A 17,444-nucleotide genomic window follows, 5' to 3' on the forward strand; every position below is an offset into this window, starting at 1 on the left:
GTGGGTAGAGTGGCTGGTTGGCACCCGGGAGGCCAGGGCTCGATTCCAGGAGTGAGTGAGATCGGCATAGGGAGTATGTGAGTGAGTGAGATAGCCACAGGGAGTATTTCGCAATGGTTAGAGTCGCTGGCTGGCACCCGGGAGGCTGGGGTTCGATTCCAGGCGTGAGTGAGTGAGATCAGCATAGGGAGTATAGGAGAGAGTGAGTGAGATAGGCATAGGGAGTATAGCTCAGTGGGTACAGTGGCTGGCTGCCACCCGGGAGGCTGGGGTTCGTTTCCAGGAGTGAGTGAGATAGGCATAGGGAGTATAGCTCAGTGGGTAGAGTGGCTGGCTGGCACCCGGGAGGCTGGGGTTCGATTCCAGGTGTGAGTAAGATAGGCATCGGGAGTATAGCTCAGTGGGTGAGTGAGATCGCCATCGCGAGTATAGGAGTGGGTGAGTGAGATAGGGAGTATAGGAGTGAGTGAGATGAATATAGGAGTGAGTGAGATAAGCATATGGAGTATCGGAGTGAGATCGGCATAGGGAGTATAGGAGTGAGTGAGATAGGCATAGGGAGTATAGGAGTGAGTGAGTGAGATAGGCATAGGGAGTATAGCTCAGTGGATAGAGTGGCCGGCTGGCCCCCGGGAGGCCGGGGTTTGATTCCAGGTGTGAGTGAGTGAGATAGGCAAAGGGAGTATCGGAGTCAGTGAGATGAGTACAGGAGTGAGTGAGATTGGCGTAAGGAGTATAGCTCAGTGGGTAGAGTGGCTGGTTGGCACCCGGAGGCCAGGGCTCGATTCCAGGAGTGAGTGAGATAGGCATAGGGAGTATGTGAGTGAGTGAGATAGCCACAGGGAGTATTTCGCAATGGTTAGAGTCGCTGGCTGGCACCCGGGAGGCTGGGGTTCGATTCCAGGTGTGAGTGAGTGGGATAGGCATAGGGAGTATAGGAGTGAGTGAGTAAGATAGGCATAGGGAGTATAGGAGTGAGTGAGATAGGCAAAGGGAGTATAGCTCAGTGGGTAGAGTGGCTGGCTGGCACCCTGGAGGCTGGGGTTCAATTCCAGGTGTGAGTGAGTGATTCATAGGGAGTATAGCTCAGTGGGTAGCGTGCCTGGCTGGCACCCAGGAGGCCGGGGTTCACTTCCAGATGTGAGTGAGAGAGGCAAAGGGAGTATAGGAGCGAGTGAGATGAGTATAGGACCGAGTGAGATAGGCATAGGGAGTATAGCTCAGTGGGTAGAGTGGCTGGCTAGCACCCGGGACGCCGGAGTTCGATTCCAGTTCTGAGTGAGTGAGATAGTCATAGGAGTGAGTGAGATAGGCATAGGGAGTATAGGAGTGAGTGAGTGAGATAGGCATAGGGAGTATAGCTCAGTGGTTCGAGTGGCTGGCTGGCACCCAGGAGATAGCGGTTCGATTCCAGGCGTGAGTGAGTGAGATAGGGAGTATAGGAGTGAGTGAGGGAGGGAGTGAGTGAGATAGGCATAGGGAGTACAGGATTGAGTGAGTGAGATAGGCATAGGGAGTATAGCTCAGTGTGTGAGTGAGATCGCCATAGGGAGTATAGGAGTGAGTGAGTGAGATTGGCATAGGGACTATAGCTCAGTGGGTAGAGTGGCTGGCTGCCACCCGGGAGGCTGGGGTTCGATTCCAGGTGTGAGTAAGATAGGCATAGGGAGTATAGCTCAGTGGATAGAGTGGCTGGCTAGCACCCGGGAGGCCGGGGTTCGAAGAAGGAAACATCTAAAACATGCAGGATAGTGGCCCTTCAGGAACTGAGTTTGACACCCCTGTCATAGAGTGATCAAGACACCAGCACTTTTTATTCCATCTGGATACTTTGCATATTTTATATTGATATTTAACTGTAAATATTAGCATGTTGGCTCAATAGCTCCCAGGTCATGTGACTTATTGACCCCAAACCAGTGCAGAATGATAGTGCTACTAAAGATGGTCAACATACGCCAAATTATATTTGATTTCTGGTCTTTATTGATTTTTAACAGTTTTTTTACAGTAAATATTAGCATTTTAGCTCAATTCTCTCAGGTCATGTGACGTATTGACCCCAAACCAGTGCAGAATGATAGTACTACTAAGGATGGTCAACATACGCCCATTTATATTTGATTTTAGGACATTATTGATTTTTAACAGTTTTTTGACAGTAAATATTAGCATTTTTGCTCAATAGCTCTCAGGTCATGTGACTTATTGACCCCAAACCAGTGCAGAATGATAGTACTACTAAGGATGGTCAACATACGCCCATTTATATTTGATTTTAGGACATAATTGATTTTTAACAGTTTTTTTACAGTAAGTATTAGCATTTTTGCTCAATAGCTCTCAGGTCATGTGACTTATTGACCCCAAACCAGTACAGAATGATAGTGCTACTAAGGATGATCAACATACGCCAATTTATATTTGATTTTAGGACATTATTGATTTTTAACAGTTTTTTGACAGTAAATATTAGCTTTATTGCTCAATAGCTCTCAGGTCATGTGACGTATTGACCCCAAACTAATGCAGAATGATAGTGCTGCTAAGTATGGTCAACATACGCCAATTTATATTTGATTTTAGGACATAATTGATTTTTAACAGTTTTTTGACAGTAAATATTAGCTTTTTTGCTCAATAGCTCTCAGGTCATGTGACATATTGACCCCAAACTAATGCAGAATGATAGTGCTACTAAAGATGGTCAACATACGCCAATTTATATTTGATTTCTGGTCTTTATTGATTTTTAACAGTTTTTTTTACAGTAAATATTAGCTTTTTTGCTCAATAGCTCTCAGGTCATGTGACTTATTGACCCCAAACCAGTGCAGAATGATAGTGCTACTAAAGATGGTCAACATACGCCAATTTATATTTGATTTTAGGACATTATTGATTTTTAACAGTTTTTTGACAGTAAATATTAGCTTTATTGCTCAATAGCTCTCAGGTCATGTGACGTATTGACCCCAAACTAATGCAGAATGATAGTGCTACTAAAGATGGTCAACATACGCCAATTTATATTTGATTTCTGGTCTTTATTGATTTTTAACAGTTTTTTTACAGTAAATATTAGCTTTTTTGCTCAATAGCTCTCAGGTCATGTGACTTATTGACCCCAAACCAGTGCAGAATGATAGTGCTACTAAAGATGGTCAACATACGCCAAATTATATTTGATTTCTGGTCTTTATTGATTTTTAACAGTTTTTTTACAGTAAATATTAGCATTTTAGCTCAATTCTCTCAGGTCATGTGACGTATTGACCCCAAACCAGTGCAGAATGATAGTACTACTAAGGATGGTCAACATACGCCCATTTATATTTGATTTTAGGACATTATTGATTTTTAACAGTTTTTTGACAGTAAATATTAGCATTTTTGCTCAATAGCTCTCAGGTCATGTGACTTATTGACCCCAAACCAGTGCAGAATGATAGTACTACTAAGGATGGTCAACATACGCCCATTTATATTTGATTTTAGGACATAATTGATTTTTAACAGTTTTTTTACAGTAAGTATTAGCATTTTTGCTCAATAGCTCTCAGGTCATGTGACTTATTGACCCCAAACCAGTACAGAATGATAGTGCTACTAAGGATGATCAACATACGCCAATTTATATTTGATTTTAGGACATTATTGATTTTTAACAGTTTTTTGACAGTAAATATTAGCTTTATTGCTCAATAGCTCTCAGGTCATGTGACGTATTGACCCCAAACTAATGCAGAATGATAGTGCTGCTAAGTATGGTCAACATACGCCAATTTATATTTGATTTTAGGACATAATTGATTTTTAACAGTTTTTTTACAGTAAATATTAGCATTTTCGCTCAATAGCTCTCAGGTCATGTGACTTATTGACCCCAAACCAGTGCAGAATGATAGTGCTACTAAAGATGGTCAACATACGCCAATTTATATTTGATTTCTGGTCTTTATTGATTTTTAACAGTTTTTTTACAGTAAATATTAGCTTTTTTGCTCAATAGCTCTCAGGTCATGTGACATATTGACCCCAAACTAATGCAGAATGATAGTGCTACTAAAGATGGTCAACATACGCCAATTTATATTTGATTTCTGGTCTTTATTGATTTTTAACAGTTTTTTTACAGTAAATATTAGCTTTTTTGCTCAATAGCTCTCAGGTCATGTGACTTATTGACCCCAAACCAGTGCAGAATGATAGTGCTACTAAGGATGGTCAATATACGGCAATTTATATTTGATTTCTGGTCTTTGTTGATTTTTAACAGTTTTTTTACAGTAAATATTAGCTTTTTTGTTCAATAGCTCTCAGGTCATGTGACGTATTGACCCCAAACCAGTGCAGAATGATAGTGCTACTAAGGATGGTCACCATACGGCAATTTATATTTGATTTCTGGTCTTTATTGATTTTTAAAACATTTTTTTACAGTAAATATTAGCATTTTAGCTCAATAGCTCTCAGGTCATGTGACTAATTGACCCCAAACTAATGCAGAATGATAGTGCTACTCAAGATGGTCAACATACGCCAATTTATATTTGATTTCTGGTCTTTATTGATTTTTAACAGTTTTTTTTACAGTAAATATCAGCTTTTTTGCTCAATAGCTCTCGGGTCATGTGACGTATTGACCCCAAACTAATGCAGAATCACAATGCTACCTTACCTGGTCAGCATACGCCAAAGAAGAAGAAATAGTTTGGCTTAAAAGATTTTAAAGCAAAAAATTAAACATTTTTTAATGTAAATATCAGCATGTCTTCTCATTTCGGTCCAGATCATGTGACTTTTCCACTGAGGTTTATTTTATTATCACACTAATAGATCACTGGGATGACACACATCACTTTTTATTTGAATTCACAATTTTTAAGACAGACAGACAGACAGATAGATAAACAAGTTTTCAGCTTCTTATACTTCAAGCTATTTATTTAGTGTAAATATTAGCCGTACAATTCGATAGTTAACAGTTAAGCTGAGTCAGTTACTTAAAACATCCCTGTATAATACATCTGCGAATGCAGCGCTTTATTTTTTAAACCGGAAATAGTTGATGCGCGGTCGTGCATTTACCGTAAGCTGACGATAAGAGCGCACTGAAAATGTAGGAGCGGCTGGCTTGACTACGGAGAAACGAGAGGCGGCTGGCTTGACCGCAGTGAAAGCGGAGCAGCTGTGTTGTATTACCTGAAGTGGCCGATGAGCGGCGCCACTCTGGTTCTTAGTGTTTCCTCTTTACCACCAGCTGCTGCTAATTTGGCTCCAGGTAAAGAGAGCATCGACAGGTCGGACGCTGCCAACTTGAAACCGAGTTTAACATGCGTAAGATGTCTCTGAACATGCTTTACCTACAGCTGCTACTCCTCCTGCCGCTGCTAGCCTCCACTGAAGGCCGCAGGGCCTCCCAGCCACCTGCCCAGGTGATGAGGAGACTCCACCGGAGAAACACGCCGTACCTCGAACTCCCCATGTTTGTGGACTCCAGGCAGCCGCTGGTGCAGAAAGAGCACTTCTCTCCAGTCAAAGGCACCGGGCATATAGGAGTGAGTGAGTGAGATGAGTATGGGAGTGAGTGAGATAGGCATAGGAAGTATAGCTCAGTGAGTGAGTGAGATAGGCATAGGGAGTATAGGAGTGAGTGAGATAGGCATACGGAGTATAGGAGTGAGTGAGATGGAGTATGTGAGTGAGTGACATCGGCATAGGGAGTATAGCTCAGTGGATAGAGTGGCTGGCTGGAACCCGGGAGGCCGGGGTTCGATTCCAGGTGTGAGTGAGTGAGAAAGGCAGAGGGAGTATAGGAGTGAGTGTGATGAGTATAGGAGTGAGTGAGATAGACATAGCGAGTATAGGAGTGGGTGAGTGAGATAGGCACAGGGAGTATGGGAGTGAGTGAGATGAGTATAGGAGTGAGTGAGATAGGCATAAGGAGTATCGCTCAGTGGGTAGAGTGGCTGGTGGGAGGCCGGGGCTCGATTCCAGGTGTGAGTGAGTGAGATAGCCATAGGGAGTATAGCGCAATGGTTAGAGTCGCTGGCTGGCACCCGGGAGACCAGGGTTCGATTCCAGGTGTGAGTGAGTGAGATAGGCATAGAGAGTATGTGAGTGAGATAGGCATAGGGAGTATAGCTCAGTGGGTAGACGGGCTGGCTGGCACCCGGGAGGCCGGGGATCGTTTCCAGGAGTGAGTGAGATAGGCATAGGGAGTATCGGAGTGAGTCAGTGAGATGAGTATAGGAGTGAGTAAGATAGGCACAGGGAGTATAGCTCAGTGGGTGAGTGAGATCGCCATAGCGAGTATAGGAGTGGGTGAGTGAGATAGGCATAGGGAGTATGGGAGTAAGTGAGTCAGTGAGATGAGTATAGGAGTGAGTGAGATAAGCATATGGAGTATAGGAGTGAGTGAGTGAGATCGGCATAGGGAGTATAGGAGTGAGTGAGTGAGATAGGCATAGGGAGTATAGCTCAGTGGGTAGAGTGGCTGGCTGGCACCCGGGAGGCCGGGGTTCGATTCCAAGTGTGAGTGAGATCGGCATAGGGAGTATGTGAGTGAGTGAGATAGCCATAGGGAGTATAGCGCAATGGTTAGAGTCGCTGGCTGGCACCCGGGAGGCTGGGGTTCGATTCCAGGTGTGAGTAAGATAGGCATAGGGAGTATAGCTCAGTGGATAGAGTGGCTGAAGAGTACCCGGGAGGCCCTTGTTCGATTCCAGTTCTGAGTGAGTGAGAAAGGCATAGGAACTATTGGAGTGAGTGAATGAGATAGGCATAGGGAGTATAGGAGTGAGGGAGTATCGCTCAGTGCGTACAGTGGCTGGCTGGCACCCGGGAGGCTGGGGTTCGATTCCAGGTGTGAGTGAGTGTGATGAATATAGGAGTGAGTGAGATAGCCATGGGGAGTATAGCGCAATGGGTAGAGTCGCTGGCTGGCACCCGGGAGGCTGGGGTTCGATTCCAGGTGTGAGATAGGGAGTATTGGAGTGAGTGAGTGAGATGAGTATAGGAGTGAGTGTGATAGGCATAGGGAGTATAGGATTGACTGACTGAGATGAGTATAGGAGTGAGAGAGATAGGCATTGGGAGTATAAGAGTGAGTGAGTTTGGCATAGGGAGTATCGCTCAGTGGATAGAGTGGCTGGCAAGCACCCGGGAGGCCGGGGTTCGATGTCAGGTGTGAGTGAGTGAGATAGGCATAGGGAGTATAGGATTGAGTGAGTGAGATAGCCATAGAGAGTATCGCGCAATGGGTAGAGTCGCTGGCTGGCACCCGGGAGGCTGGGGTTCGATTGCAGGTGTGAGTAAGATAGGCATAGGGAGTATAGGTATAGGAGTGAGTGAGTGAGAAAGGCATAGGGACTATGGCTCAGTGGGTAGAGTGGCTGACTGCCACCCGGGAGACCGGGGTTCGATTCCAGGTGTGAGTGAGTGAGATAGGCATAGGGAGTGATTGAGTGAGATAGCCATAGGGAGTATAGCGCAATGGGAAGAGTCACTGGCTGGCACCCGGGAGGCTGGGGTACGATTCCAGGTGTGAGTAAGACAGGCAAAGGGAGTATAGGAGTGAGTGAGTTAGATAGGGAGAATAGGAGTGAGTGAGACAGGGAGTATCGCTCAGTGGGTAGAGTGGCAAGCTGGCACCTGCGATAACGGGGTTCGATTCCAGGTGTGAGTGAGACAGGCATCGAGAGTATAGCTCAGTGGTTCGAGTGGCTGGCTGGCACCCAGGAGATAGCGGTTCGATTCCAGGCGTGAGTGAGTGAGATAGGGAGTATAGGAGTGAGTGAGGGAGGGAGTGAGTGAGATAGGCATAGGGAGTACAGGATTGAGTGAGTGAGATTGGCATAGGGACTATAGCTCAGTGGGTAGAGTGGCTGGCTGCCACCCGGGAGGCTGGGGTTCGATTCCAGGTGTGAGTAAGATAGGCATAGGGAGTATAGCTCAGTGGATAGAGTGGCTGGCTAGCACCCGGGAGGCCGGGGTTCGAAGAAGGAAACATCTAAAACATGCAGGATAGTGGCCCTTCAGGAACTGAGTTTGACACCCCTGTCATAGAGTGATCAAGACACCAGCACTTTTTATTCCATCTGGATACTTTGCATATTTTATATTGATATTTAACTGTAAATATTAGCATGTTGGCTCAATAGCTCCCAGGTCATGTGACGTATTGACCCCAAACCAGTGTAGAATGATAGTGCTACTAAGTATGGTCAACATACGGCAATTTATGTTTGACTTCTGGTCTTTATTGATTTTTAACAGTTTTTTTTACAGTAAATATTAGCATTTTAGCTCAATAGCTCTCAGGTCATGTGACATATTGACCCCAAACTAATGCAGAATGATAGTGCTACTAAAGATGGTCAACATACGCCAATTTATATTTGATTTCTGGTCTTTATTGATTTTTAACAGTTTTTTTACAGTAAATATTAGCTTTTTTGCTCAATAGCTCTCAGGTCATGTGACTTATTGACCCCAAACCAGTGCAGAATGATAGTGCTACTAAAGATGGTCAACATACGCCAATTTATATTTGATTTTAGGACATTATTGATTTTTAACAGTTTTTTGACAGTAAATATTAGCTTTATTGCTCAATAGCTCTCAGGTCATGTGACGTATTGACCCCAAACTAATGCAGAATGATAGTGCTACTAAAGATGGTCAACATACGCCAATTTATATTTGATTTCTGGTCTTTATTGATTTTTAACAGTTTTTTTACAGTAAATATTAGCTTTTTTGCTCAATAGCTCTCAGGTCATGTGACTTATTGACCCCAAACCAGTGCAGAATGATAGTGCTACTAAAGATGGTCAACATACGCCAAATTATATTTGATTTCTGGTCTTTATTGATTTTTAACAGTTTTTTTACAGTAAATATTAGCATTTTAGCTCAATTCTCTCAGGTCATGTGACGTATTGACCCCAAACCAGTGCAGAATGATAGTACTACTAAGGATGGTCAACATACGCCCATTTATATTTGATTTTAGGACATTATTGATTTTTAACAGTTTTTTTACAGTAAATATTAGCATTTTCGCTCAATAGCTCTCAGGTCATGTGACTTATTGACCCCAAACTAATGCAGAATGATAGTGCTACTAAGTATGGTCAACATACGCCAATTTATATTTGATTTTAGGACATTATTGATTTTTAACAGTTTTTTTACAGTAAATATTAGCATTTTAGCTCAATAGCTCTCAGGTCATGTGACTTATTGACCCCAAACCAGTGCAGAATGATAGTGCTACTAAAGATGGTCAACATACGCCAATTTATATTTGATTTCTGGTCTTTATTGATTTTTAACAGTTTTTTGACAGTAAATATTAGCTTTTTTGCTCAATAGCTCTCAGGTCATGTGACATATTGACCCCAAACTAATGCAGAATGATAGTGCTACTAAGGATGGTCAATATACGGCAATTTATATTTGATTTCTGGTCTTTGTTGATTTTTAACAGTTTTTTACAGTAAATATTAGCTTTTTGTTCAATAGCTCTCAGGTCATGTGACGTATTGACCCCAAACCAGTGCAGAATGATAGTGCTACTAAGGATGGTCACCATACGGCAATTTATATTTGATTTCTGGTCTTTATTGATTTTTAAAACATTTTTTTACAGTAAATATTAGCATTTTAGCTCAATAGCTCTCAGGTCATGTGACTAATTGACCCCAAACTAATGCAGAATGATAGTGCTACTCAAGATGGTCAACATACGCCAATTTATATTTGATTTCTGGTCTTTATTGATTTTTAACAGTTTTTTTTACAGTAAATATCAGCCTTTTTGCTCAATAGCTCTCGGGTCATGTGACGTATTGACCCCAAACTAATGCAGAATCACAATGCTACCTTACCTGGTCAGCATACGCCAAAGAAGAAGAAATAGTTTGGCTTAAAAGATTTTAAAGCAAAAAAATTAAACATTTTTTAATGTAAATATCAGCATGTCTTCTCATTTCGGTCCAGATCATGTGACTTTTCCACTGAGGTTTATTTTATTATCACACTAATAGATCACTGGGATGACACACATCACTTTTTATTTGAATTCACAATTTTTAAGACAGACAGACAGACAGATAGATAAACAAGTTTTCAGCTTCTTATACTTCAAGCTATTTATTTAGTGTAAATATTAGCCGTACAATTCGATAGTTAACAGTTAAGCTGAGTCAGTTACTTAAAACATCCCTGTATAATACATCTGCGAATGCAGCGCTTTATTTTTTAAACCGGAAATAGTTGATGCGCGGTCGTGCATTTACCGTAAGCTGACGATAAGAGCGCACTGAAAATGTAGGAGCGGCTGGCTTGACTACGGAGAAACGAGAGGCGGCTGGCTTGACCGCAGTGAAAGCGGAGCAGCTGTGTTGTATTACCTGAAGTGGCCGATGAGCGGCGCCACTCTGGTTCTTAGTGTTTCCTCTTACCACCAGCTGCTGCTAATTTGGCTCCAGGTAAAGAGAGCATCGACAGGTCGGACGCTGCCAACTTGAAACCGAGTTTAACATGCGTAAGATGTCTCTGAACATGCTTTACCTACAGGTGCTACTCCTCCTGCCGCTGCTAGCCTCCACTGAAGGCCGCAGGGCCTCCCAGCCACCTGCCCAGGTGATGAGGAGACTCCACCGGAGAAACACGCCGTAACCTCGAACTCCCCATGTTTGTGGACTCCAGGCAGCCGCTGGTGCAGAAAGAGCACTTCTCTCCAGTCAAAGGCACCGGGCAGGAGTCCCTCCCTGGGCCGCTGCGGGAGGTCCTGCTCCCGGTTCGGCCCAGCGCCACCACGCCCAGCGCCTCGGGGGTTTCCGTAGAGACTTCGTGCGAGCGGAGGAAGATGAGGGTGCAGGTGGAGAGGAGCGTTCTGGGCAGCGGGGACCTCTCCGGGCTCAAACTGGGGACGTGCAGCGTCACTACATCCACCAAAGATCACCTTTATTTTGAGTATGACTTTTGCATGTGTGGAACCAAACGCACGGTGAGTCAGACAAATATCTCCACTAGTAGGTAAACTGGGCTAAGAAGCCTCTTAAGCAAAGTATGTTTTCTTAAGGTTGATTTTTTTTTTTTGGTTGCCAACAATTTTGGGGCTGACATTTCTGGCTACAAAGGGTAAGTCCTTTAGACTGTGGTGATTTCCTTTCTCCGTCTATGTTACCAAAACAAATACAGAAGTTGTGAAATTACAAAAATTATCATACAAAATGCCCATAAAATGAGATAAAAGTTGGAAAATTACCTAAATGTGATGCAGAAGTACCAAAAAGGGTAGCAAACGGGCTACAAAAACTTTTAAAATTCCCAAAATATGATGCACTACAACCTCAAATAGACGTAAAGCGACCAAATGGAAAACAATCAAATGTTACAAAAAATAGTCGCAAAAAGTTGTAAAACCACCAAACTGTGATGTAAAACAACCATTAATACTTACAACCCAACCACAAAAAATTGAAAATACAGAAAAATGTGACACAACATGCTCTCGGAATTATGTAAAACAACCAAAACCAAACCACACAAAGTTGCAAAATGACCAAAATATGACCTTATTTTGTAACAAAGACTTACAAAAGCAATTCAAAAAGGAAACGCAAAAATGTGAAGTACTACAACCTTGAAAAGATGTAAAACAGCCAGAAAGAGTCAAAAATTGACAAGATAAAGTAGGAAAATGACTTATTCCTGTTGCATTTGTGACCTAGCTGGGTAAGAAATACTGTTTGGCAAGATGTTTTGTTTTTTTTGAGTGTTTGAATTGTTTGAAAGTCAATTAAGTATAGCGTACAACCGTCTTTAATCCAACAAGTTACCAAGATTAGTTGCTTGCGCCTCTAAAAATCCCCAAAAATTGTGCCCAGTTTAAATTGGTCACCATCCCCACTGAAGTATCATGCCTGTGCAGCGATACTCTGCTTCCAGTGCTCCTGCAGCAGTTGTAATACCTTCCTGGAAGTCCTGTTATGTAACAGTTAGGATTAAAGACACTCATCTGTTTGAGTCTTGGTTTCAAAATCTACTGTCTTTTTCCTGGGAGCATGAGGCAGTAACTTTAGTTAACTCTTTCAATCCATCAATATTCTGGTAAATTTCTCATAATTCTCTCTGCCTGAGCTAGCAAATGCTAACATGCTGAACTTGGATGATGGTCAACCTGCTACCACGACTGTGTTAGCATTCTGATGCATTCATCTCAGTGTACAGCCCTGCATCTCCTCTAGTAGTTTGTAGTGCTGTTGAATAAAGTGAATAATTTAGCCGTTTGTTTTCAGATAATTGATAATCAGGTGGCCTATACAAACACACTGCGATATGACCCACCGATGCTGCAAGGACCAATCAGACGAACTGTGCCTTTCGCCGTGCCTGTTGCGTGTTATTTCAACAGGTGAGACTGAATCCAAGCTTGTGGATGTGCACCAACTCAAAAATCCTATTTTAACCACTGTTTTTTTTTTTTTTGTAAAAATGTGGATAATGTTTTGAACTTTTTAGGTACCAATACTCCTACAAAATTGGCTACACACCAAAAGTGCAGTTGCGCAAGGTCTTCAAGCAAATGAAGAACGGAGCAAAGTTCATTCTGACGCCACGAAATGGTAAGCATGCTAAATCTCATGTTACTGTCAACCTTCAGCGGATTTCTGTGGTTTTCATTGGTCTTGAAAAGTTAATTGTATGAAATTAAAGAAAAAATCATTGGTTTGGTTCTCGTTTTTAATGGGTAAGAGCAAAGATTGAAACAATTTGTATGCAAGAGAAACATTTTAAGATGACTGAAAGTGTTTGGATTGAAGAGGTTCAGCAGTTTGAAAGTCTGCTTTCCTGCCACTGCTGTCACAATATATTTCAGTTTTTATTGTAAAACAGTTCAATATCTTGTTTTTGAGCCACAGTCAAAATAAGAACACAACTGTACACTATATATTTAAATAATTCAAAACCGTATCTTACAGTAATCGCATTAACCTTAAGTTGAACCGTAAGGGATTTGCTCTTGTATAAAATAAGCAGTATAAACTTGCATACAGGCCCCAAAGTACCTTTTTATGTCCAGTTTTATTTTTGATGACAGACTAATTTCATTGAGGACATAAAATTTCTGCAGACATGTTTCGTTATTCTTTACAGACTATTTTTTTCAGCTTTTCTAGTTGTGTTGTTCGACCTTTCTCTTGAAATATGTTCTCTTGGATTCCAGTTAGGTCACATCCTAGCTCTGTGCTTCACTGTCAGGACTATGCATCTACTGTTGTTGTCCTGGTCAGGTTCACACAAAAACATTTTGGATGCTATCTGAGCCCATCGAATTTACCTTGGTCTAATCTAACCAAAGAATATGCTCCCACCATTCAAGGTTCTAGTTTGCAGATTTGTGATGACAGATAAGCAGTGGTGTTTTTTCTTGATGTATGACTTGTCTTTCACATGGTCTGAGGTGTCACAGAAACTCTGAATTTATTTTACGAGTCCAACAACTGCAGCAGCTCTGATTAGTGCCAGTGTGGCTCCTTCTGTACCTCCAGATTACTGCTGCAACTGTGACTCCACTGATTTTAAGTTGGTCCTCCTGTGTCCTTTTTCATCTTGATGAAATCTCAAGCAGTTTTTACAGTCTGTCAATTTGTTCCCATGTGGAGCCATGATGCAGATAGACACAAACTATTGGTCAAAAACTGAGAAAGTTCTGCTGTTAACGGCTCATTTAGAATCCTGTCATGCAGTTAGGCTGATTGGAAATCACAGGTGGACTCAGTTTGGTTTCAGTGATCACAGGCAGATTCACTTTTGTTGCTTTGAGTTTCTACTTTGGAGCCTGAATTTTCAATATAGTCTTGCTGAGTGTTTATAACAGGAAATGCTCTGTTCGACTTAGAAATAATGCAGTTATCGAGAGATGATACAGTTTGAATCATAAGAGTATTTACACTACTATACCATTGTCTGACTGGTTTCTTTCTGTCTTCCAGCTAAGTTTGAAAGACTCTCTCCATCAGATCAGTATGTCCTGGGGAAAACCCATGTACTTTGAGGCCGAGGCCCTGCCCACGGGCCCACGATGAAAGGCTGTACGTCCACTCATGTTACGCCACTCCCAAGAGGGTCCCACACCTCCACGCCTCAGTTCCAGTTGTGACAAACTTCGGGTAATTACACGTCACACTGAAACAGACTGAAGGTGATCTAAAAACATCAGCAAATTGGCATACGTCATGTCGGTGTCTCTCTCCTTCTGATAAAGATGTATGGTGGAAAGCAAGGACAGTCGCTCCAGATTCATCCCACACAAAAACAACATTGTGAGGTTCTCTGTGGACGCCTTTCTGTTCAAGGGAATGATGGGACAGGTAAGCAGACTGCCACTTTACTAATCTGACATATTTCTGCTATCTATTATTTTTTTTTAATATAAGCCATCTGGTTAATGTCCAGATACAGACAGACACTTTTAATTGACTGAAATCCAAATTTTAATCTGCTGCAGCAGCTCTACATGCACTGCACCATGTCCGTGAGCAGTTCAGTCCCGTCTCCGACAACCAAGTCCTGCCAACTACGACACGAAACCAAGAGGTTTGTTTTCACTAAAGGGCATTTTAGGAATAAAAAAAATATGGACATGTCAATATCGAAAAGGGTAAGCTCTTGATTACTGTTTTTCTCAGATGGGTTGAGCTGTTTTGGACCGGACTCTGTGTGCACCTGCTGTGACTCCAACTGTAGCTCTGCTGCATCCACTGGTAAGTCCTATGAACTGCATTTTTCACAATAAAGCACATTCTACCATAATTTAGGATTGAGACTAGAGAAATCCTACGCAATCAGTAAATCACATGAGAAAGATTTAAAGCTGCAATGACCAGTACTGTCTGTATCGCTAAGTCTGAAACAACTTCGTGTTGCCTGGCCATTCAGTGCTTCTAGTAGATGAGAGGCAAACCTTCATGAGAAAACACAAGTATGATGCATGCAGAAGAATAACATGTACAAATAAGGCTTGTTTGTTGCTTTAACGAGTACACAGTAAGTTTAAATAAAGTTGTCCCTGTAGGAAGCTTAAATGTTGTTTTCTGTGACATGTTGAAAAAGTTTCAGCTGTGATTTGCGAAGTCTTCATCTCCACAAGCTCAGTAATTTTTTTTTCCAACAGGGTAGTCAGCCACATGATGCCATTTTCGCTGCAAAAGCAGTTTGCTTACCTTATTATTTATAAGAACATTATCCTAGTAAACCACAGCTCATCTGCAAAGAGTGAGCTCTGGCCTGAAGCTGTAACAACGCAGAAGTCAAGCGTTGTTCATGGTGCCCATTGCTAGCTAAACTCCCACAATGCTCTCTGCTGCCATAATTTGCCATAGTCTGAGTGACTGCCTCCTCAAGTTGCTACAGTATTAAACAATGAGGCTCCACCTGGTGAAACACTATGGTTACTACAGCTACTTTCAGTACATTTTCTGACATGGCATCTCTTAGATCTGCTGCTTATCGGTTAATACATTTTTATTGATTAAATGGTAATTACCTGATTAATCATCAATGTCCCACTTAGAGCATCATGACTCTCATCTAATTGACCCTATTAATAGAACTGAAGCATCTGATGGTTTATTTTTCCTTGTCATAGTGATATCTGCTCTAATTTTGGAACAAGTGATATCAGAATATAAGATAAAACATTCTGTGCTTTCCAGTGACCCAAATAATCAGCAGCAAAATCATGGAAAATCGAGCCTAAAGCGAAACTGACCACAACGAAGAGGAAGGTGGTTTACAACACAACAACAGCAGCAGCAACAATGAAAACAACAAAACCAACAACAGCACAACAACCAGAGACAACCAGAGAGGCGACTAAGCGGAAGCGGATGTCGACACCTGAAAAGACAGCCGTGACTGCGGTGGGTAAGGCGGAGAGCACGGAGGAAGAGTTGGAGTGGCCGTTTGGGAGGTGGAGGCGTGGTGTGGAGGAGGAAGGTGAGGAGAAAGCAGGTGAAGGGTTCCGCTGTTGTGGAGGAGAAGGAGGTTGGCGAACCTCGCAGAATATTTGAAGAAATCTTTGATTTTGACAAATAAAGTTGGCACATGAACGGTGACAAGTTCAATCCGAGAGGCATTATTACACGTTCAAAGCAGGATTATAGAGCAGTGGTTCCACAGAGTGGATGTTGTGAGATGATTTCCAGGAATTAAATAAAATTTTTAATGATTAGAAATGGCATTTTTTTTAAATTATATTGTTTGAAAAGTAGCTTTTGTAATAAGACCAACTCCTTCTAAATGTATGGAAGAGAAAGTCATAACTGCAATCTTCAGTGCTCACAAAGTTAAAGACTGCATGTACAGAATCAGTAGTCAAATCTGATGATATACAAAGTGTGGTGGTTTTGCCCTAGAATATGGTTTTAAAAGCATTTTCCACACAACTTCTACTTCTAGCATTTTTATTGGGCAAACATGATTTGCTGGCTTTTCCTGGTTCAACTATAACAAGGCGGGTGATTTTTAAATTTTTTTTTTATTATGGAAAAATATCGTATATTACAAACTGGAATATTTGCTGTTGCAGAATTTCTCTTCAGGAGTCTTGAAGTGGTGAGTCTGTCCTTTTATAATGTCTTTAAAAGTGGCCGTCTATCTCTTTAGGTGAGTTACCGTTGACAGTCATGAGTAAAATTTCCCACAATGCAAGTTTGCAAACAAATATCTGTGATTCAGCTACTCCTACCTGCATATTGTGTTTACTTCGTATATTCCACTTACTACAGTTTATATTGGAGGTTATTCAGGTTCTACTTTTTTTCCAAAGGAGCCATCAGGAAGTTTACTAACATGTACTCAGTGCAGTTGCGGTGCATGTACCGTCTGCACGTTAGCCCCTGTGAGTTATTTGTTTCAGTCTTCTGTTGGGCGCTTATCTTTAAAGTGCCCTGTATTATGTCAGTTAACCTGCTCAGTTGTTGATGTGTTGCTTGATTAGCAGGTCAACAGCACAAACTGTGTGCTTATATTTTAAACATTCACCTTTACTAAACAAATGTGGCCAAGAAACTTCTTTACAAGGACAAAACTGACTCTGCTGTCATTGCAGTAAGCAGCCGATGTAAACATGAAAAATGCAAACCAAGAAAAAGACCGCCGTTGCTATGGTTACTTTATCTAGCTCTGTTTTTGCTGCTGACATTTCTGTGGTTAGGCTACGTTAGACATGATCTATTTATTTTGTCTCTGATGGTAAACACGACACACAGACTTTCAGTAACTATTCTGCTCTTTGAGGCTTCAGTCAAGTGAAATCAGTTTGCTGCCCTGATGGCAATACTTGACTTGTTATTGCTATGCTTTTCTTTGGATTGGCCTATTATACCTCATTCACACATAGTTCTGCATCTTATTCATACATC

At 41.9% G+C, this 17,444-nt stretch overlaps 1 protein-coding gene across 1 annotated transcript; it reads left to right on the plus strand.

Annotated features, from left to right (window-relative positions):
* The first annotated feature begins 9,103 nt into the window (after positions 1-9,103).
* zp3d.2 (zona pellucida glycoprotein 3d tandem duplicate 2) lies at positions 9,104-15,198 on the plus strand. The gene is given in 11 exon segments (XM_051956460.1): positions 9,104-9,194; positions 10,689-11,020; positions 12,315-12,430; positions 12,538-12,641; positions 14,013-14,059; positions 14,062-14,189; positions 14,285-14,390; positions 14,531-14,616; positions 14,709-14,721; positions 14,723-14,783; positions 15,194-15,198. Coding segments are annotated over 11 exon segments (1,074 nt in total). The 5' UTR covers positions 9,104-9,118.
* Positions 15,199-17,444: the final 2,246 nt, after the last annotated feature.

This window comes from Acanthochromis polyacanthus, chromosome 12, assembly GCF_021347895.1.
Source record: "Acanthochromis polyacanthus isolate Apoly-LR-REF ecotype Palm Island chromosome 12, KAUST_Apoly_ChrSc, whole genome shotgun sequence".
NCBI lineage: Eukaryota > Metazoa > Chordata > Actinopteri > Pomacentridae > Acanthochromis > Acanthochromis polyacanthus.